The 24,020-nt window shown below is 40.6% G+C and overlaps 1 protein-coding gene across 1 annotated transcript in view; it reads left to right on the plus strand.

The window, feature by feature from the left end:
* LOC133571017 (contactin-4-like) overlaps positions 1–24,020 on the plus strand; it is a 443,628-nt gene that overhangs the window by 271,501 nt on the left and 148,107 nt on the right. Inside the window, exon 9 of the mRNA XM_061923981.2 lies at positions 21,582–21,721. Within this exon, the coding sequence (XP_061779965.1) occupies positions 21,582–21,721 (140 nt within the window). The remainder of the gene's footprint in view (positions 1–21,581; positions 21,722–24,020) is intronic.

A 24,020-nucleotide genomic window follows, 5' to 3' on the forward strand; every position in this document is an offset into this window, starting at 1 on the left:
ATGATGTGGTCCTGATGGCTTCATCTGGCCAGGATCTTCAGCTCTCACTGGATCGGTTCGCAGCTGAGTGTGAAGCGACTGGGATGAGAATCAGCACCTCCAAGTCCGAGTCCATGGTTCTCGCCCGGAAAAGGGTGGAGTGCCATCTCCGGGTTGGGGAGGAGATCTTGCCCCAAGTGGAGGAGTTCAAGTACCTCGGAGTCTTGTTCACGAGTGGGGGAAGAGTGGATCGTGAGATCGACAGGCGGATCGGTGCGGCGTCTTCAGTAATGCGGACGCTGTATCGATCCGTTGTGGTGAAGAAGGAGCTGAGCCGGAAGGCAAAGCTCTCAATTTACCGGTCGATCTACGTTCCCATCCTCACCTATGGTCATGAGCTTTGGGTCATGACCGAAAGGACAAGATCACGGGTACAAGCGGCCGAAATGAGTTTCCTCCGCCGGGTGGCGGGGCTCTCCCTTAGAGATAGGGTGAGAAGCTCTGCCATCCGGGAGGAGCTCAAAGTAAAGCCGCTGCTCCTCCACATCGAGAGGAGCCAGATGAGGTGGTTCGGGCATCTGGTCAGGATGCCACCCGAACGCCTCCCTAGGGAGGTGTTTAGGGCACGTCCCACCGGTAGGAGGCCGCGGGGAAGACCCAGGACACGTTGGGAAGACTATGTCTCCCGGCTGGCCTGGGAACGCCTCGGGGTCCCACAGGAAGAGCTGGACGAAGTGGCTGGGGAGAGGGAAGTCTGGGCTTCCCTGCTTAAGCTGCTGCCCCCGCGACCCGACCTCGGATAAGCGGAAGAAGATGGATGGATGGATGGATGGATGATTTACCTGTAAATTTGGTGTACGACACCGAAAGACTTACAAAGTTTGCAAGTAAATATGATCAAAATGGTATCAATCTCAATGAGATTCTTGAGCCATTTTGAGAAATAATGAGCTAGCCAGTCACGTTGTTGCGTGACGTAGAGGTAGGAATCACAGATCCCCTCCCCAACAACAACAATGCAAATTATGCAGAAATTGTGGTAGCCAATAACACCTACTTTGGGAGAAATGATGGTCCAGAACCTTAGATTTTATATCCTGAATACAAGGAGGATGAGATACAAGTAAAAAAGAGCTGCATGCAACTCGCTGACCCCCGTTCTATGGCATGGGTCCCTCCTAAATACTGGTGGTGTGATTTAATTACATTTATATTGGAAGAATAGCCAAAATGCAATATTGTTTTACCACCTGTGTTGCAATGACGCAGGTTAATGCTCTGGAAACAACTACAAAATAGATTTTCTTCCCACCTTTTATTACTGATTTTCCTCCCTTGCATCACGCTGTGTCAGCTGTCAGAGAGGATATATGTGGGCCATTAAGCACTTTGCCATTATTTACAACTTCACTGAAAGTTCCGGGTCTCTCTCCCTTTAAAAAAGCCCCGGAGTACACGGTGATCTGCAGAGGCTGCTCCTATCGAGCTGCCAGTCCTTTTTCATTTTGATGTGTTTTGTCTCCTCTTTCTTCCCTCGCAATACTGTCTGCAGCCAGGTGATAAAATCAGTAATCTTATTTTGAGCCTGCTTTGAATTAAGCTTTTGAAAGATTTGTCAGCGGTGTACGCCAATGAGGGAATCGATAAGGTATCTGGTGTGCAACCAAGCAAGCTGTAAGGGGCGGAGAGAGTCTGGCTCTGAGACAGAGAGAAATGAACATGGTACTCTGTGGTGGGTCTAGTAGGGGGCCAATTTCTATTAACATTCCTAATTAAATTATCATTAGGTAGATCTATTCTTAATTACAGTAGATCCCGATCCCTGGATACGACGGATCGTGTAGGCTTGGTCAGGTGCTGGCAAAGCTGTCGGCTTTCATTTGAAATGCTCTGTCTCAGTCAATACCTTGCTGAGGGTGCGGACCCTGACAGTGACAGTGACTTCTGAACGTACAAACCCCAAAACCAGTAAAGTTGTCACGTTGTGTAAATGTGTAAATAAAAACAGAATATAATGATTTGCTAATCCTTTTCAACCTACAGGTAAAGGCCAGTAAATTAGAATATTTTGAAAAACTTGATTTATTTCAGTAATTGCATTCAAAAGGTGTAACTTGTACATTATATTTATTCATTGCACACAGACTGATGCATTCAAATGTTTATTTCATTTAATTTTGATGATTTGAAGTGGCAACAAATGAAAATCCAAAATTCCGTGTGTCACAAAATTAGAATATTACTTAAGGCTAATACAAAAAAGGGATTTTTAGAAATGTTGGCCAACTGAAAAGTATGAAAATGAAAAATATGAGCATGTACAATACTCAATACTTGGTTGGAGCTCCTTTTGCCTCAATTACTGCGTTAATGCGGCGTGGCATGGAGTCGATGAGTTTCTGGCACTGCTCAGGTGTTATGAGAGCCCAGGTTGCTCTGATAGTGGCCTTCAACTCTTCTGCGTTTTTGGGTCTGGCATTCTGCATCTTCCTTTTCACAATACCCCACAGATTTTCTATGGGGCTAAGGTCAGGGGAGTTGGCGGGCCAATTTAGAACAGAAATACCATGGTCCGTAAACCAGGCACGGGTAGATTTTGCGCTGTGTGCGGGCGCCAAGTCCTGTTGGAACTTGAAATCTCCATCTCCATAGAGCAGGTCAGCAGCAGGAAGCATGAAGTGCTCTAAAACTTGCTGGTAGACGGCTGCGTTGACCCTGGATCTCAGGAAACAGAGTGGACCGACACCAGCTGGACTGCTGCTGAGTGGTCCAAAGTCATGTTTTCTGACGAAAGCAAATTTTGCATTTCCTTTGGAAATCGAGGTCCCAGAGTCTGGAGGAAGACAGGAGAGGCACAGGATCCACGTTGCCTGAAGTCTAGTGTAAAGTTTCCACCATCAGTGATGGTTTGGGGTGCCATGTCATCTGCTGGTGTCGGTCCACTCTGTTTCCTGAGATCCAGGGTCAACGCAGCCGTCTACCAGCAAGTTTTAGAGCACTTCATGCTTCCTGCTGCTGACCTGCTCTATGGAGATGGAGATTTCAAGTTCCAACAGGACTTGGCGCCTGCACACAGCGCAAAATCTACCCGTGCCTGGTTTACGGACCATGGTATTTCTGTTCTAAATTGGCCCGCCAACTCCCCTGACCTTAGCCCCATAGAAAATCTGTGGGGTATTGTGAAAAGGAAGATGCAGAATGCCAGACCCAAAAACGCAGAAGAGTTGAAGGCCACTATCAGAGCAACCTGGGCTCTCATAACACCTGAGCAGTGCCAGAAACTCATCGACTCCATGCCATGCCGCATTAACGCAGTAATTGAGGCAAAAGGAGCTCCAACCAAGTATTGAGTATTGTACATGCTCATATTTTTCATTTTCATACTTTTCAGTTGGCCAACATTTCTAAAAATCCCTTTTTTGTATTAGCCTTAAGTAATATTCTAATTTTGTGACACACGGAATTTTGGATTTTCATTTGTTGCCACTTCAAATCATCAAAATTAAATGAAATAAACATTTGAATGCATCAGTCTGTGTGCAATGAATAAATATAATGTACAAGTTACACCTTTTGAATGCAATTACTGAAATAAATCAAGTTTTTCAAAATATTCTAATTTACTGGCTTTTACCTGTATATTCAATTGAATGGACTGCAAAGACAAGATATTTAACGTTCAAACTGCAAAACTGTTATTTTTTGCAAATATTAGCTCATTTGGACTTTGATGCCTGCAACGTGTTCCAAAAAAGCTGGCACAAGTGGCTAAAAAGACTGAGAAAGTTGAGGAATGCTCATCAAACACTTATTTGGAACATCCCACAGGTGAACGGGCTAATTGGGAACAGGTGGGTGCCATGATTGGGTATAAAAGCAGCATCCATTCACAAACAAGGGTGGGGCGAGGCTCACCGCTTTGTGAACAAATGCGTGAGCAAATTGTCGAACAGTTTAAGAACGACATTTCTCAACGAGCTATTGCGAGGAATTTCGGGATTTCACCATCTGCGGTCCGTAATATCATCAAAAGGTTCAGAGAATCTGGAGAAATCACTGCACGTAAGCGATGATATTACGGACCTTCGATCCCTCAGGCGGTACTGCATCAAAAAGCGACATCAGTGTGTAAATGATATCACCACATGGGCTCAGAAACACTTCAAAAAGTACTGTCAGTAACTACAGTCGGTCGCTACATCTGTAAGTGCAAGTTAAATCTCTACTATAGCAAATCGAAAGTCATTTATCAACAACACCCAGAAACGCCGGCGGCTTCGCTGGGCCCGAGCTCATCTAAGATGGACTGATGCAAAGTGGACAAATGTTCCGTGGTCTGACAAGTCCACATTTCTAATTGTTTTTGGAAACTGTGAAACTGTCCTACAGACCAAAGAGGAAAATAACCATCCGGATTGTTATAGGCACAAAGTTTAAAAGCCAGCATCTGTGATGGTATGGGGGTGTATTAGTGCCCAAGACATGGGTAACTTACACATCCGTGAAGGCACCATTAATGCTGAAAGGTACATACAGGTTTTGGAGCAACATATGTTGCCATCCAAGCAACGTTATCATGGACGCCCCTGCTTATTTCAGCAAGACGATGCCAATTCACGTGTTACAACAGCGTGACTTCGTAGTAAAAGAGTGCGGGTACTAGACTGGCCTGCCTGTAGTCCAGACCTGCTCTCAGACGTACAAAACGCAAAACCAGTGAAGTTGGCACGTTGTGTAAATCGTACATAAAAACAGAATACAATGATTTGCAAATCCTTTTCAACCTATATTCAATTGAATAGACTGCAAAAACAAGATATTTAACGTTCGAACTGTAAAACTGTTATTTTTTGCAAATATTAGCTCATTTGGAATTTGATGCCTGCAACGTGTTCCAAAAAAGCTGGCACAAGTGGCAAAAAAGACTGAAAAAGTTGAGGAATGCTCATCAAACACTTATTTGGAACATCCCACAGGCGAACGGGCTAATTGGGAACAGGTGGGTGCCATGATTGGGTATAAAAGCAGCGTCCATTGACAAACAAGGATGGGGCGAGGCTCACCGCTTTGTGAACAAATGCGTGAGCAAATTGTCGAACAGTTTAAGAACGACATTTCTCAACGAGCTATTGCGAGGAATTTCGGGATTTCACCATCTGCGGTCCGTAATATCATCAAAAGGTTCAGAGAATCTGGAGAAATCACTGCACGTAAGCGATGATATTACGGACCTTCGATCCCTCAGGCGGTACTGCATCAGAAAGCGACATCCGTGTGTAAATGATATCACCACATGGGCTCAGAAACACTTCAAAAAGTACTGTCAGTAACTACAGTCGGTCGCTACATCTGTAAGTGCAAGTTAAAACTCTACTATAGCAAATCGAAAGTCATTTATCAACAACACCCAGAAACGCCGGCGGCTTCGCTGGGCCCGAGCTCATCTAAGATTGACTGATGCAAAGTGGAAAAGTGTTCTGTGGTCTGACAAGTCCACATTTCTAATTGTTTTTGGAAACTGTGAAACTGTCCTCCAGACCAAAGAGGAAAAGAACCATCCGGACTGTTATAGGCGCAGAGTTGAAAAGCCAGCATCTGTGATGGTATGGGGTTGTATTAGTGCCCAAGACATGGGTAACTTACACATCTGTGAAGGCACCATTAATGCTGAAAGGTACATACAGGTTTCGGAGCAACATATGTTGCCATCCAAGCAACGTTATCATGGACGCCCCTGCTTATTTCAGCAAGACGATGCCAATCCACGTGTTACAACAGCGTGGCTTCGTAGTAAAAGAGTGCGGGTACTAGACTGGCCTGCCTGTAGTCCAGACCTGCTCTCAGACGTACAAAACCCAAAACCAGTGAAGTTGGCACGTTGTGTAAATCGTACATAAAAACAGAATACAATGATTTGCAAATCCTTTTCAACCTATATTCAATTGAATAGACTGCAAAAACAAGATACTTAATGTTCGAACTGTAAAACTGTTAGTTTTTGCAAATATTAGCTCATTTGGACTTTGATGCCTGCGACGTGTTCCAAAAAAGCTGGCACAAGTGGCAAAAAAGACTGAGAAAGTTGAGGAATGCTCATCAAACACTTATTTGGAACATCCCACAGGTGAACGGGCTAATTGGGAACAGGTGGGTGCCATGTTTGGGTATAAAAGCAGTGTCCATTCACAAACAAGGATGGGGCGAGGCTCACCACTTTGTGAACAAATGCGTGAGCAAATTGTCGAACAGTTTAAGAACGACATTTCTCAACGAGCTATTGCGAGGAATTTCGGGATTTCACCATCTGCGGTCCGTAATATCATCAAAAGGTTCAGAGAATCTGGAGAAATCACTGCACGTAAGCGATGATATTACGGACCTTCGATCCCTCAGGCGGTACTGCATCAGAAAGCGACATCCGTGTGTAAATGATATCACCACATGGGCTCAGAAACACTTCAAAAAGTACTGTCAGTAACTACAGTCGGTCGCTACATCTGTAAGTGCAAGTTAAAACTCTACTATAGCAAATCGAAAGTCATTTATCAACAACACCCAGAAACGCCGGCGGCATCGCTGGGCCCGAGCTCATCTAAGATGGACTGATGCAAAGTGGAAAAGTGTTCTGTGGTCTGACAAGTCCACATTTCTAATTGTTTTAAGAAACTGTGAAACTGTCCTCCAGACCAAAGAGGAAAAGAACCATCCGGACTGTTATAGGCGCAGAGTTGAAAAGCCAGCATCTGTGATGGTATGGGGGTGTATTAGTGCCCAAGACATGGGTAACTTACACATCTGTGAAGGCACCATTAATGCTGAAAGGTACATACAGGTTTTGGAGCAACATATGTTGCCATCCAAGCAACGTTATCATGGACGCCCCTGCTTATTTCAGCAAGACAATACCAATCCACGTGTTACAACAGCGTGGCTTCGTAGTAAAAGAGTGCGGGTACTAGACTGGCCTGCCTGTAGTCCAAATCTGTCTCCCATTGAAAATGAGTGGCACAATATGAAGCCTAAAATACCTGTTGAACAACTTAAGCTGTACATCAAGCAAGAATGGGAAAGAATTTCTCCTGAAAAGATTCAAAAATTGGTCTCCTCAGTTCCCAAACGTTTACTGAGTGTTGTTAAAAGGAAAGGCCATGTAACACAGTGGTAAAAATACCCCTGTGCCAACTTTTTTGCAATGTGTTGCTGCCATTAAATTCTAAGTTAATGATTATTTGCCAAAAAAAAACAACTATGTTTCTCAGTTGGAACATTAAATATCTTGTCTTTGCAGTCTATTCAAGTGAATATAGGTTGAAAAGGATTTGCAAATCATTGTATTTTGTTTTTATTTACGAATTACACAACGTGCCGATGTCACTGATTTTGGGTTCTGTATGTTAGTTGCTAGGGGGTATACACAGGGTATTTCCTGGAACTAAATTGTATCAATGGAGAAAAACTAGTGTTTGATTTCTTAGTGGCTTAATGTACCTTGGACATATCTTTTATTCAAAGAGCACAGCCTTGATGCGATTCAGCAAGAAATAATGCATAGCCAAACCTGTGCTCGAGTCCTATGGATGGAACTTAACACATATCCATCTTATTTTCAAGAAGACTGTAAGCAAACATAAATATTCCAGGCAGGCCCTGCTGGTCTGCGGATTCATTTCTTCTACTCAGACTCCTATATCGCATAACCCCCGCATACAATTATACTTGAGCTCATATCCACTGTATGCTTAACTTCTGTGTGTCTTAAGATATTCTGTTTCCTATATCATCGGGCAACTGGAGGAAGGTCTAAAGGATATTATCTGGTCTCACCAGATGTAGTTGTCCAACCTGAACAGATGGGTGAGGGTTTAGTGGCGGGAGGTCTGAATGAGAGATGCGTGTGAACCCGGAGAACAAGACCATCTGACCAGGCTACCATCAGGGCTTCCGTGTTTATTGCGAGAAGAGCCTTGTCATTAAATCCAGAATTGAAAAACAATTTGTGTGTACTGGTAGGGGTGTGGATCTTACAGCAACTCACAATTCAATTCCATTCTGATTCTTTGGGTGGTTATTTCCGGTAAGGTCTATTCAGGTGTACTGGAGAGGAGGCTACGCCGGATAGCCGAACCTCGGATTCAGGAGGAACAGTGTGGTTTTTGTCCTGGTCGTGGAACTGTGGACCAGCTCTATACTCTCGGCAGGGTCCTTGTGGGTGCATGGGAGTTTGCCCAACCAGTCTACATGTGTTTTGTGGACTTGGAGAAGGCATTTGACCGTGTCCCTCGGGAAGTCCTGTGGGGAGTGCTCAGAGAGTATGGGGTATCGGACTGTCTGATTGTGGCAGTCCGCTCCCTGTATGATCAGTGCCAGAGCTTGGTCCGCATTGCCGGTAGTAAGTCGGACACGTTTCCAGTGAGGGTTGGACTCCGCCAAGGCTGCCGTTTGTCACCGATTCTGTTCATAACTTTTATGGACAGAATTTCTAGGCGCAGTCAAGGCGTTGAGGGGATTCGGTTTGGTGGCTGCAGGATTAGGTCTCTGCTTTTTGCAGATGATGTGGTCCTGATGGCTTCATCTGGCCAGGATCTTCAGCTCTCACTGGATCGGTTCGCAGCTGAGTGTGAAGCGACTGGGATGAGAATCAGCACCTCCAAGTCCGAGTCCATGGTTCTCGCCCGGAAAAGGGTGGAGTGCCATCTCCGGGTTGGGGAGGAGATCTTGCCCCAAGGGGAGGAGTTCAAGTACCTCGGAGTCTTGTTCACGAGTGAGGGAAGAGTGGATCGTCAGATCGACAGGCGGATCGGTGCGGAGTCTTCAGTAATGCGGACGCTGTATCGATCCGTTGTGGTGAAGAAGGAGCTGAGCCGGAAGGCAAAGCTCTCAATTTACCGGTCGATCTACGTTCCCATCCTCACCTATGGTCATGAGCTTTGGGTTATGACCGAAAGGACAAGATCACGGGTACAAGCGGCCGAAATGAGTTTCCTCCGCCGGGTGGCGGGGCTCTCCCTTAGAGATAGGGTGAGAAGCTCTGTCATTTGGGGGGAGCTCAAAGTAAAGCCGCTGCTCCTCCACATCGAGAGGAGCCAGATGAGGTGGTTCGGGCATCTGGTCAGGATGCCACCCGAACGCCTCCCTAGGGAGGTGTTTAGGGCACGTCCGACCGGTAGGAGGCCGCGGGGAAGACCCAGGACTGGGAACGCCTCGGGGTCCCACAGGAAGAGCTGGACGAAGTGGCTGGGGAGAGGGAAGTCTGGGCTTCCCTGCTTAGGCTGCTACCCCCGCGACCCGACCTCGGATAAGCGGAAGTAGATGGATGGATGGATGGTTATTTGAGTCAGAATCGATTCTTGATTGAACGCGGTTTCCAATGTGAACAAATTCCCGCAATGTGTTATTTAGGATATTAATTCAAATTAGGCTGTCAAATGATTAAAGGGGAACATTATCACAATTTCAGAATTGTTAAAACCATTAAAAATCAGTTCCCAGTGGCTTATTATATTTTTTGAAGTTTTTTTCAAAATTTTACCCATCACACAATATCCCTAAAAAAAAGCTTCAAAGTGCCTGGTTTTAACCACCCGTCCATTTTCCTGTGACGTCACATAGTGAAGCCAACACAAACAAACATGGCGGAAAGAACAGCAAGCTATAGCGACATTAGCTCGGATTCAGACTCGGATTTCAGCGGCTTAAGCGATTCAACAGATTACGAATGTATAGGAAACGGATGGTTGTAGTGTGGAGGCAGGTAGCGAAAACGAAATTGAAGAAGAAACTGAAGCTATTGAGCCATATTGGTTTGAACCGTATGCAAGCGAAACCGACGAAAACGACACGACAGCCAGCGACACGGGAGAAAGCGAGGACGAATTCGGCGATCGCCTTCCAACCAACGATTGGTATGTGTTTGTTTGGCATTAAAGGAAACTAACAACTATGAACTAGGTTTACAGCATATGAAATGTATATATATAAAGAACAATTGGTTTTCCCGCGACCTCGTAAGGGAAAAGCGGCAGAAAATGGAAGAATGATATATATATATATATATATATATATATATATATATATATATATATATATATATATATATATATATATATATATATATACCGGTATTAAGTATAATAAAGCGGTATGTTTTTGAGACAATACCGCCACACCGGTATCTTTTGATGTGCCTTTGTTATGGTCATTCGAGTTTCTCTGTGCCTGACGGGCGAAGCGCATGGCATCCTCCTTGACTCACCCCCGACTTGAAGATGATCTGTAAAACCTTATCCATGCAACATTTTGACCAAATGTCAAATAATATGAGTCCTTTAATGCGCCCTATAATCCCGTGTGCCTTATATGTGAAAAAAGATCGAAAATTCATTCATCTGCAGTGCTCCTTAAAATCCGGTGCGCCCTATGTTCCGGAAAATACGGTATGTGTTCTTCTCTCTCATAATGATTGTGAACGAAGTGCAGTTTCTTTTTAACTTGAAATAAAAGTCATAATATTCAGCACATTACTGTTACCAAGCAATATAACAAAATAACTTCGACAGGAAAACTAATTGTTCTCTTTACTCCCACAAAATGTACAGAAAGAGGACCAAAACCGTAGCACTAAAATCGAGGTACGGGCCGTAGCATGTGTTACCTGTACCTGTACTGTGGCACATCTAGTAAACACAATCATAGATGTGAACAAAATTGATCAAACATGGAGGAAAATGTCTGTTACCAGATACACCGTATTGCCAAAAGTATTTGGCCACCCATCCAAATGATCAGAATCAGGTGTCCTAATCACTTGGCCCGGCCACAGGTGTATAAAATCAAGCACTTAGGCATGGAGACTGTTTCTACAAACATTTGTGAAAGAATTGGCCGCTCTCAGTGATTTCCAGCGTGGAACTGTCATAGGATGCCACCTGTGCGACAAATCCAGTCGTGACATTTCCTCGCTCCTAAATATTCCACAGTCAACTGTCGGCTTTATTATAAGAAAATTGAAGAGTTTGGGAACAACAGCAACTCAGCCACTAAGTTGTAGGCCACGTAATCCGACAGAGAGATGGTTCAGCGGCTGCTGAAGCGCATAGTGCAAAGAGACTTTCGGCACAGTCAGTTGCTACAGAGCTCCAAACTTCATTTAACCTTCCAATTAGCCCACGTACAGTACGCAGAGAGCTTAATCTAAGCCATACATCACCAAGTACAATGCAAAGCGTTGGATGCAGTAGTGTAGAGCAGTGTTTTTCAACCACTAGTGTGCCGTGAGATTCAGTCTGGTGTGCCGTGGGAGATGATCTAATTTCACCTGTATGGGTTAAAAATATTTTTTGCAAACCAGTAATTATAGTCTCCAAAATGATGTGTTGTTGTTGAGTGGTCGGTGCTGTCTAGAGCTCGGCAGAGTAACCGTGTAATACTCTTCCATATCAGTAGGTGGCAGCCGGTAGCTAATTGCTTTGTAGATGTCGGAAACAGCGGGAGGCAGTGTGCAGGTAAAAAGGTGTCTAATGCTTAAACTAAAAATAAACAAAAGGTGAGGGCCCCTAAGAAAAGGCTTTGAAGCTTAGGGAAAGCTATGCAGAACGAAACTAAAACTGGACTGGCTACAAAGTAAACAAAAACAGAATGCTGGACGACAGCAAAGACTTACTGTGGAGCAAAGACAGCGTCCACAATGTACATGACATGACAATCAACAATGTCCCCACTAAGAAGGATAAAAACAACCGAAATATTCTCGATTGCTAAAACAAACTAGATGCGGGAAATATCACTCAAAGGAACACCAAAATAAGAGAAAAAGCCACCAAAATAGGAGCGCAAGACAAGAACTAAAACACTACACACAGGAAAACAGCAAAGAAAACTCCAAATAAGTCAGGGTGTGATGTGACAGGTGGTGACAGTACACCTACTTTGAGACAAGAGCTATAGTGATGCATGCTTGGTTATGGTTTTAAGTCATATCCAACAATTGCGACAATGACTTTTTACTGTCAACTTGAGTTTCATTTTTTAATGATTTCTGCTGGTGGTGTGCCTCCGCATTTTTTCAACGCAAAAAATGTGCCTTGGCTCAAAAAAGGTTGAAAAACACTGGTGTAGAGCACGTCGCTACGGGACTCTAAAGCAGTGGAGACACCTTCTCTGGACTGATGAATCACGCTTTTCCATCTTGCAATCTGATGGACCAGTCTGGGTTAGAAGAACGCTACATTTCGGACTGCATTGAGCTGAGTGTGAAATTCGGTGGAGGAGGAATTATGGTGTGGGGTTGTTTTTTCAGGCGTTTGTTCCAGTGAAAGGTACTTTGAATGCTCCAGAATACCAAAAAACATGTTGGACAATTCCATGCTCCCAACCTTGTGGGAACAGTTTGGAGCAAGTCCCTTCCTCTTCCAACATGACTGTGCACCAGTGAGTCTGTTGTGGATAAACTTGACTGGCCTGCACAGAGTCCTAACCTGAACCCTATAGAACACCTTGAATTAGAACGGAGACTTGAGAGCCAGGCCTTATCGACCAACATCAGTGTGTGCGCTTTAGGAAGAATGGTGGAAAATTCCTATAAACACACTCCGCAACCTTGTGGACAGCCTTCCCAGATGAGTTGAAGCTGTAATAGCTGGGTTAGGAATGGGATGGCACTTCAAGTTCATATGTGAGTCAAGGCAGGTGGCCAAATACCTTATGGCAATATAGTTTACTTCAGTAGTAAACAATAGGGATGCAACAGTATTCGGACAATCATAAAAATATTGTGATAAATAATCGTGATCATTTCTTTCTTTTTTTTGCCAGACCCTACTGGAAAGTAGATGCCAATTAGAGCATGTTTTTGACTGTTACTGAAAAGCCTGTAAAAGGTCAGTCCTTGAGAGTGACATTAGGTGAGGTCTGTGAAATGGAAAAGTGCAGTCAGCCATTACTCTTTTCCTGTCACTGGTCCTGTGCGATAGTAGCTTGACCTACACACTATCCACTACGTCCAGAGAGCTCTGTGGAGCTGGCTTTATCTCACCACACCGCTGCACTTTTTTTCCGTATTTGTTAACGAGCTTTAAGTAACCCGCCGTGACACCGGAAAACGCAATCCTTCCTCTATGCGAGTATATCATCATTTTACATTTTATGGTACAAGCTGCGCCCGAATCGTGTATGGATCGCAGTTTTTATTGCGTCTGTGGTTCATTACAATTAGAAACTTAACCAAAGACATAAAAATGTTTTTTTTGACAAAGAGCAATAAACATGTGATCAAAGTTTTAATGTGAGGACATTGAGGTCGTAAAACCATTACACAATTATTTTTTTATGTATTCATCGTACTGATGTTAAATCCTCAAAGTAAACATAACAGGAATATGTTATGATAGGTGACCACAGGCCAGGACAGAAGTTATTTTAATTTTAAAAAAAAAAGAAAAAATTGTTTTGTAGAAACGTGGGTGAAATTAGGGCCGTGCTTTTTAATTGCCTTTTTTAATTAAACTATGTTGTCATTATCGGAGAGCCACACTAATTAATTGTATTGTTTATCACCAGTTCAGTCCCGGCTTTTAGATGTATTCGGGCAGAAGACTTCAAATGAAAGACATAAAATATGGATTGAAGAGCATCATTCAAGGACAAATTCTCAATTACAGTAGTAGCGACCTGTTGAACCCGGTTTGATTTGAAATTACTGTTAAAAAAAAAAAAGATGATTTTAATGTGCAACAAAATTAGTCCAAAAAACAAGATAGCAGCAAGGAATTAAAAGCATTGAGACAAAAATGTCATGATTAACACAATGAACGGAGTGAAGACCATCATTCAAGGACAAATTCTCAATTACAGTAATAGCGACCTGTTAAAACCGGTTTGATTTGAAATTACTGTTAAAAAAAAAAAAAAGATGATTTTAATGTGTAACAAAATTAGTCCAAAAAACAAGATAGCAGCAAGGAATTAAAAGCACTCAGACAAAAATGTTATGATTAACACAATGAACGGAGTGAAGACCATCATTCAAGGACAAATTCTCAATTACAGTAGTAGCGACCTGTTGAACCTGGTTTGATTTGAAATTACTGTTAAAAAAAAAAAAAAAGATCATTTTAATGTGCAACAAAATTAGTCCAAAAAACAAGATAGCAGCAAGGAATTAAAAGCACTGAGACAAAAATGTCATGATTAACACAATGAACGGAGTGAAGAGCATCATTCAAGGACAAATTCTCAATTACAGTAGTAGCGACCTGTTGAACCCGGTTTGATTTGAAATTACTGTTAAAAAAAAAAAAAAAGATGATTTTAATGTGCAACAAAATTAGTCCAAAAAACAAGATAGCAGCAAGGAATTAAAAGCACTGAGACGAAAATGTCATGATTAACACAATGAACGGAGTGAAGAGCATCATTCAAGGACAAATTCTCAATTACAGTAGTAGTGACCTGTTGAACCCGGTTTGATTTGAAATTACTGTTAAAAAAAAAAGAAGATTTTAATGTGCAACAAAATTAGTCCAAAAAACAAGATAGCAGCAAGGAATTAAAAGCACTGAGACACAAATGTCATGATTAACACAATGAACGGAGTGAAGACCATCATTCAAGCACAAATTCTCAATTACAGTAGTAGTGACCTGTTAAACCCTGTTTGATTTGAAATTACTGTAAAAAAAAAAAGAAAAAAAAAAGATGATTTTAATGTGCAACAAAATTAGTCCAAAAAACAAGATAGCAGCAAGAATTAAAAGCACTGAGACAAAAATGTTATGATAAACACAATGAACGGAGTGAAGACCATCATTCAAGGACAAATTCTCAATTACAGTAGTAGCGACCTGTTAAAACCGGTTTGATTTGAAATTACTGTTAAAAAAAAAAAAAGATGATTTTAATGTGCAACAAAATTAGTCCAAAAACAAGATAGCAGCAAGGAATTAAAAGCACAGGGACAAAAATGTCATGATTAAAACAATGAACGGAGTGAAGACCATCATTCAAGGACAAATTCTCAATTATAGTAGTAGCGACCTGTTAAACCCTGTTTGAGTTGAAATTACTGTTAAAACAAAAAAAAGATGATTTTAATGTGCAACAAAATTAGTCCAAAAAACAAGATAGCAGCAAGGAATTAAAAGCACTGAGACAAAAATTTTATGATTAACACAATGAACGGAGTGAAGACCATCATTCAAGGACAAATTCTCAATTACAGTAGTAGCGACCTGTTGAACCCGGTTTGATTTGAAATTACTGTTAAAAAAAAAAAGATGATTTTAATGTGCAACAAAATTAGTCCAAAAAACAAGATAGCAGCAAGGAATTAAAAGCACTGAGACAAAAATGTCATGATTAACACAATGAACGGAGTGAAGACCATCATTCAAGGACAAATTCTCAATTACAGTAGTAGCGACCTGTTAAAACCGGTTTGATTTGAAATTACTGTTAAAAAAAAAAAAAAGATGATTTTAATGTGTAACAAAATTAGTCCAAAAAACAAGATAGCAGCAAGGAATTAAAAGCACTCAGACAAAAATGTCATGATTAACACAATGAACGGAGTGAAGACCATCATTCAAGGACAAATTCTCAATTACAGTAGTAGTGACCTGTTAAACCCTGTTTGAGTTGAAATTACTGTTAAAAAAAAAAAGATGATTTTAATGTGCAACAAAATTAGTCCAAAAAACAAGATAGCAGCAAGGAATTAAAAGCACTGAGACAAAAATGTTATGATAAATACAATGAACAGAGTGAAGACCATCATTCAAGCACAAATTCTCAATTACAGTAGTAGCGACCTGTTAAACCCCGTTTGATTTGAAATTACTGTTAAAAAAAAAGAAAAAAAGATGATTTTAATGTGCAACAAAATTAGTCCAAAAAACAAGATAGCAGCAAGGAATTAAAAGCACGAAGACAAAAATGGCATGATTAACACAATGAACGGAGTGAAGACCATCATTCAAGGACAAATTCTCAATTACAGGGTTCAATATGATGACGGTCCACCTTTTGCAGCTATTACAGCTTCAACTCTTCTGGGAAGGCTGTCCACAAGGTTGCGGAGTGTGTTTATAGGAATGTTCCACCATTCATTGGTGAGGTCACACACTGATGTCGGTCGAGAAGGCCTGGCTCTCGGTCTCCGTTCGAATTCATCCGAAAGGTGTTCTATCGGGTTCAGGTCAGGACTCTGTGCAGGCCAGTCAAGTTCATCCACACCAGACTCTGTCATCCATGTCTTTATGGACCTTGCTTTGTGCACTGGTGCACAGTCATGTTGGAAGAGGAAGGGGCCCGTTTCAAACTGTTCCCACAAGGTTGGGAGCATGTAATTGTCCAAAATGTTTTGGCATCCTGGAGCATTCAAAGTTCCGTTCACTGGAACTAAGGGGCCAAGCCCAACTCCTGAAAAACAACCACACACCATAATTCCTCCTCCGTCAAATTTGACACTCGGCTCAATGCAGTCCGAAATGTACCGTTCTTCTAACCCAGACTGGTCCATCAGATTGCCAGATAGAAAAGTGTGATTCATCACTCCAGAGAAGGCGTCTCCACTGCTCTAGAGTCCAGTGGCGACGTGCTTTACACCACTGCATCCCGCGCTTTGCTTTGGACTTGGTATGGCTTAGATGCAGCTACTCGGCCATGGAAACCCATTCAATGAAGCTCTCTGCGTACTGTACGTGGGCTAATTGGAAGGTCACATGAAGTTTGGATCTCTGCAGCAACTGATTGTGCAGAAAGTCTTTGCACTATGCGCTTCAGCATCCGCTGACCCCTCTCTGTCAGTTTACGTGGCCTACCACTTCGTGGCTGAGTTGCTGTTGTTCCCAAAACTCTTCCATTTTCTTATAATAAAGCCGACAGTTGACTTTGGAATATTTAGGAGCGAAGAAATTTCCCGCCTGGATTTGTTGCACAGGTGGCGTCCTATGACAGTTCCACGCTGGAAATCACTGAGAGCGGCCCATTCTTTCACAAATGTTTGTAGAAACAGTCTCCATGCCTAAGTGCTTGATTTTATACACCTGTGGCCGGGCCAAGTGATTAGAACACCTGATTCTGATCATTTGGATGGGTGGCCATATATGTATATATATATATATATATATATATATATATATATATATGTATATATATATATATATATATATATATACTGTGTATATATATATATATATATATATATATATATATATATATATATATATACTGTGTATATATATATATATATATATATATATATATATATATATATATATATATAATGTGTGTGTATACATATATGTATATATGTATATATATATATATATATATATATATATATATATATATATATATATATGTGTATATATTTGTACATATATATATAGAAATGTGTGTGTGTATATATATATATATATATATATATATATATATATATATATATATATATATATATATATATATATATATATATATATATATATTAGAGCTGCAACAACTAATCGATTAAAATCGATTATAAAAATAGTTGCTGATTAATTTAGTCATCGATTCATTGAATCTATGCTATGCGCATGCGCAGAGGCAATTTTTATTTTATTTTATTTTTTAAATTTTTTTTTTTTTTTTTTTTTTTTTTATAAACCTTTATTTATAAACTGCAACGTGTACAAACAGCTGAGAAACAATAATCAAAATAGGTATGGTGCCAGTATGCTGGTTTTTTTTCAGTAAAATACTGGAAAGGATAGAAATGTAGTTTGTCTCTTTTATCCGATTATTAATCGATTAATCGAAGTAATAATCGACAGATTAATCGATTATCAAATTAATCGTTAGTTGCAGCCCTAATAAATATGTATATATATATATATATATATATATATATATATATATATATATATATATATATATATATATATATATATATGCATATATATATATATATATATATATGCACATATATATATATATATATATATGCACATATATATATACATATATATATATATATATATATATATATATATATATATATATACATATATATATGTATATATATATATATATATATATATATATATATATATATATATATATATATATATATATATATATATATATATATATATATATATATATTTAGTGTACAACAAAATGAGTCCAACAACCAAAGTAGCAGTGCAGGCAAAAGGAAATAAAAGCACTGAGACAAAAAAATAATAATGTAACAAAATGAATAGTAGTAGGCTCTGGCAGGACTAATGAAGAAACATGTCTAACGAGAGAAGCAACAAAACAACTAATGAACTGTAAAAGCTGAAAAAAAATAAAAATCAGAATGCAGAGCCCGGAATTGGGACACGTCATGCGGAGACACAAGAGAAAATGCAAACAATGATCTGCTCTAGTCACGTGGTTAAAAAGGGGAGATGGTTCCTAAGTTTTATTCGCAGTTCTTAGTCATATTCTTGGACTAGGACATGTTTGTATGTAGATTCTACCATGAACCGTGTTCATACATTCTGACATGGTGACGTCAAACACCGTTGTAATTGAAATCATGAGGTCATACATTCATTATAAATGAATCTAGCTGTGACGTGCTCGCATGTTGGCTGACGGCGTGACCCCAACACGCAGAGACAGGTAGACGTGGTGCAGGGAAGACGTAAAGAAACCAACAGAAAGTTGCACTAACGTGGTACAAAAGCAGGTAACCGTGAGTGGAAAAAACACAAGACAAGGTCATGCAAAACAACAAAGCAGTGAGCAGGAAACTAACAGTACGCAGCAATATGCAATGAACCAGCGACATCTGTGAGGCACTGGCATATGAAACCTCCTGATTCATGCACAGGCAGGTGAGTCTCCTAATTACTAACATGCGGGGGCAGGTGTGCAGATCAGAACTCACGCCAGACGTAAAGTGGCTGAAAAGGAAGAGGGGAAGTGGAATGGGGGGGGGGGGGTGCTGGACAGGAATTAATAGCAAAACATGGGAAAACAACACAAACAAATCCAACCTGTCATGACGCTAGGGACAGTGTGTAGTGAAATGACTTCAGTTCGATTTCAACCACAACAAGGTTTTTGAATAAATGTGAAGCAAAGTACAGGAGTAAATATTTCACAGTGGAATTGTGGGGCGTCCAACGATTCACAGCCCTAATAATAACACATACAGTATGTAAGATAACCACTTTTGAGTAAGGGCACTTTGAATTGCTTGGAATCATATGGTGTGGACTTAGTACATGTACAAGGTTAACCCTTGTGTGGTGTTCGGGTCTGTGGGACCCGTTTTCATTTTTTATTAAAAGAAAAATGATGCAATTAATTAATTTTTCAAACCGAGGCTCACTGACTTTGGCTCATTTTCTGTGAAGAACATATATCAGAATACATATTTAATGACCACACACCATACACCCCCCCTACACATTTCTATTACATATAAGATGTCCGGGTCCACTGGACCCGGGGCTAATAGAAGTGTGGAAATTGATGTTCTGTGTACTACACACACACACACACACACACACACACACACACACACACACACACACACACACACACAGCAGGACTAGACAGGAGGAGGACAGAGTGTAGGTACACAGAACATCAGAGGGTCAAATGTGCGACAAAATGAGAGCAGACAGTGCTGACAAACAATGTTGCAACCTTGTGTGGGAACCGCAGGTGCAGAAACACAAAAGAAGAATCCCTGTGGGATGCAGAAATTGGCAGATACATTTTCCGTGCAAAGTTCATATTGTTGTTACTCAGCCAGCATTTGTGGGTCTGATGGACCCGTTGCATTTTGTGGCTTTTAATGCCTCACAATCAAACACTTTTATGTTAAAATACTGAACAGATGTTTATTGGGATAAGGTAAACATCTGTTCAGTATTTTAACATAAAAGCGTTTGTTTGTGAGGCATTAAAAGCCACAAAATGCAACGGGGTCCATCAGACCCACAAACGCTGGCTGAGTAACAACAATACGAACATTACACAAGGGTTAAGGGGCTCAACTTGGACACGGTATGGGGTTTAAAGGAGAAAACAAGGGTATACTTTTAAAACAAGATTTAAAATTGCACCTGGGGATAGGTTGATTGGCAACACTAAATTGGCCCTAGTGTGTGAATGTCAGTGTGAATGTTGTCTGTCTATCTGTGTTGGCCCTGTGATGAGGTGGCGACTGGTCCAGGGTGTACCCCGCCTTCCGCCCGATTGTAGCTGAGATAGGCTCCAGCGCCCCCCGCGACCCCGAAGGGAATAAGCGGTAGAAAATGGATGGATGGATGGACTTCATACTGTTGCAAATTGACATTACCCTATTCTCCGGACCATAGGGCGTACCGGATTATAAGGCGCACAGCCGATAAATGATCATTTTTAAAAATATTTTTTCATATATAAGGTGCACTGGATTATAGGGCGCATTAAAGGAGTCATATTATTATAATTTTTTTTCTAAATTGAAAAAACTTATTTGGTCAAAATGTTTGATAGATGATGTTTAACAGTCATATTATGATTTGTTTTCTAAATGTAAAACGCTTCCTTGTGGTCTACATAACATGTAATGGTAGTTCTTTGGTCAAAATGTTGCATAGATTATGTTCTACAGATCATCTTCAAGCCGCTTTCTGACAGTCGCTTCAGGATGCGCCGTTTTGTGGGCGGTCTTATTTCCGTGGCTCACTGTCGGCAGCGTCTACTCCCCGTCATCTTTGTTGTAGCGGTGTAGCGTGCAAGGACGGGAGTGGAAGAAGTGTCAAAAGATGGAGCTAACTGCTTTAATGACATTCAGACTGTACTTCAATCAATAACGGAGCAGCATCTCCTCATCTGTGGCTCACTAGTGCAACAACAATGCCGGAAAACGCTCTAATAACTAAAGTTCCTTGGGTGAATAATGTAAACTCACTACACCGGTATGTTTTAGCGCTTTCATGGCGAGTTTACTGACAGATATAAGTAAGAACTTTACACTACTTTATATTAGAAATGGCAACAGCGGAGGATGACTGTCCCATAATAAGAAGATCGAGAAAAATAATTTTTCAGGATTTATGCAGATCCCAAATACAGATCAGCAGGTACCAGAAGGTAAGAAAAGTTGCTTTTGCATAATATTGCAAAACAAAGCGCCAGATAATATGTCTTACCTTATACACACACCATAATAATACTCTTATGTTGAAGCACAGTACAATCCATCAAGCGGTGCGGCTTCATTGCTTACCAAAGTCGTACTAAAACATTTTGATAGATTTTTGAGCGCCGTGTGTAATGTTCTATATTTCCAACGGAACATATAAAATGTCGGTGTTGTTTACTTGAGTCATATTGCCATCATACTGCAGTCTACACATATCTCTTATGTTTGACTGCCATCTACTGGTCACACATATCATTACACCATATACTAAATAAAATTGCTTTGAGGTCGGTAAACAAAACCAGAGCGTTATAAGGCACACTGTCGAGTTTTGAAGAAAAAAAAAGGGTTTTAGGAAAATATGGTATATTTGTCTATACCTTTGAAGGCCTACCTTGTAACTTCTAGTTTGTTTGTTTTTGTTTAATTCTAGCTGCTCCTCAACTCATTGAGAAACCTCAAGATGTCCAGAAGCTCATTGATGACTCGTTGGTGTGGGAATGTAAAGCCACGGGGAAGCCGAAACCCTCCTACAGGTGGATGAAAAATGGAGAGAACCTGGAGCCTGCAGAGGTGAGTTACCCTAAACACTATTAGACTGGACACCAATTGAAGGGGTTTGGTGATGTATGTATGAATGTGAATACATGTTTGGTGGTGGTCATATGTGCAAATTGGCAGCCACACTTCCGTCGGTCTGATTACTGTTTTGCACACTCTTGGCATTCTCTCGATGAGCTTCAAGCACACCTGTGAAGTGAAAACCATTTCAGGCTGTTTTGAAGAAACTAGAATATATAACATGTTTTCAGTTATTTTACCTTTTTTTGTTAAGTACATACAGGCCAAAAGTTTGGACACACCTTCTCATTCACAACATAGCTGATGGTCCCAACCCCATTGATAAAGCAAGAAATTCCACTAATCAACGCTGATAAGGCACACAAGTGAAAACTATTTCAGGTGACTACCTCTTGAAGCTCATCGAGAGAATGCCAAGAGTGTGCAAAGCAGTAATCAAAGCAAAGGGTGGCTATTTTGAAGAAACTAGAATATAAAACATGTTTTCAGTTATTTCACCTTTTTTTTGTTAAGTACATAACTCCACATGTGTTCATTCATGGTTTTGATGCCTTCAGTGACAATCTACAATGTAAATAGTCATGAAAATAAAGAAAACGCATTGAATGAGGAGAAGGTGTGTCCAAACGTTTGGCCTGTACTGTATATCATGGTGTAGATTTTAGGTCAGGGGTGTCGAACTCATTTTAGATCAGGGGGCCACATAGAGAAAAATCTACTCCCAAATGGGTCGGACTAGTAAAATCACGACACGATAACTTAGAAATAAAGACGAATTCAGATTGTTTTCTTTGTTTAAAAATAGTACAAGCACATTCTGAAAATGTACAAATCATAATGTTGTTGTTTTTTTTTAATATAATTTATTTGTCGTTATTTATATTTTCTGAATAAATTACGTGATAATCAGTCAACTCATTGGTGTTAGTTTTCAATCAAGATAAAAAAAAATGATATCAAAATCAAATTGCAGGATGTTATTTATGTAGTTTGATCATTTTCCTTTAGCGCCGCCCTAGTGGCTCTCTGGAGCTTTTTCAGAAATGTATGAAAAATGGAAAAAGATGAGGGGAAAACAATCTATTTTTTGTTTTAATATGGTTTCTGTAGGAGGACAAACATGACACAAACCTCCCTAATTGTTATAAAGCACACTGTTTATATTAAACATGCTTCACTGATTCGAGTATTTGGCGAGCGCCGTTTTGTCCTACTAATTTTGGCGCTCCTTAAACTCACCGTAGTTTGTTTACATGTATAACTTTCTAGGACGTGTTTTATGCCACTTCTTTTTCTGTCTCATTTCAAACTTTTAAGGTTGTGCATGAAAGGTGAGTTTTGTTGATGTTATTGACTTGTGTGGAGTGCTAATCAGACATATTTGGTCACTGCATGACTGCAAGCTAATCGATGCTAACATGCTATTTAGGCTAGCTATATGTACATATTGCATCATTATGCCTCATTTGTAGCTATATTTGAGGTCATTTAGTTTCCTTTAAGTCCTCTTAATTCAATTTATATCTCATGACACACTATCTGTATGTAATATGGCTTTTAATTTTTTTGCGGCTCCAGACAGATTTTTTTTTTGTATTTTTGGTCCAATATGGCTCTTTCAACATTTTGGGTTGCCGACCCCTGTCCTAGACTGATGCATTAACATCATGTGGTTTATTTTGTCAAAAATGTCAGGTTAATTTTTATTCGGGACGGCGTGGCGCTGTTGGGAGAGTGGCCGTGCCAGCAACCCGAGAGTTCCTGGTTCAATCCCCACCTTCTACCAACCTCGTCACGTCCGTTGTGTCCTTGAGCAAGACACTTCATCCTTGCTGGGTCGTGGTTAGGGCCTTGCATGGCAGCTCCCGCCATCAGTGTGTGAATGTGTGTGTGAATGGGTGTTACGTTCCACGTAGTGGTGGTATGTTTTGTTCATTTCTTTGACAGCACCTGTATTCCCAAGCTAGGCTAGTGTTGTGTCTTGGTTACTTTTCAATAACACTAATTTTTGTCGTCAATTATTGGCTTCGATGTCTTTCATTTACAACTCATTTGGTTTATACACTTTTATGTTGCGTTTCCCTACGATCCCTAGACTCTGAGCCATCTGGGAACGTAACATAAATTGGGGGCTCCTCCGGGATTTTCTTAAAACTGAATTGCCTGTACTTTGTTTGGCGTGCTTGTGTTTGTGATAGACCACAATGGTACGAGTATTTGAATTAGATGAGTTTATTTGTAATAGTGTCAAAGCACTTTGAGTACCTTGAAAGTATAACCTATTTACCAT

Source organism: Nerophis lumbriciformis, linkage group LG28 (assembly GCF_033978685.3).
Source record: "Nerophis lumbriciformis linkage group LG28, RoL_Nlum_v2.1, whole genome shotgun sequence".
Classification (NCBI taxonomy): domain Eukaryota; kingdom Metazoa; phylum Chordata; class Actinopteri; order Syngnathiformes; family Syngnathidae; genus Nerophis; species Nerophis lumbriciformis.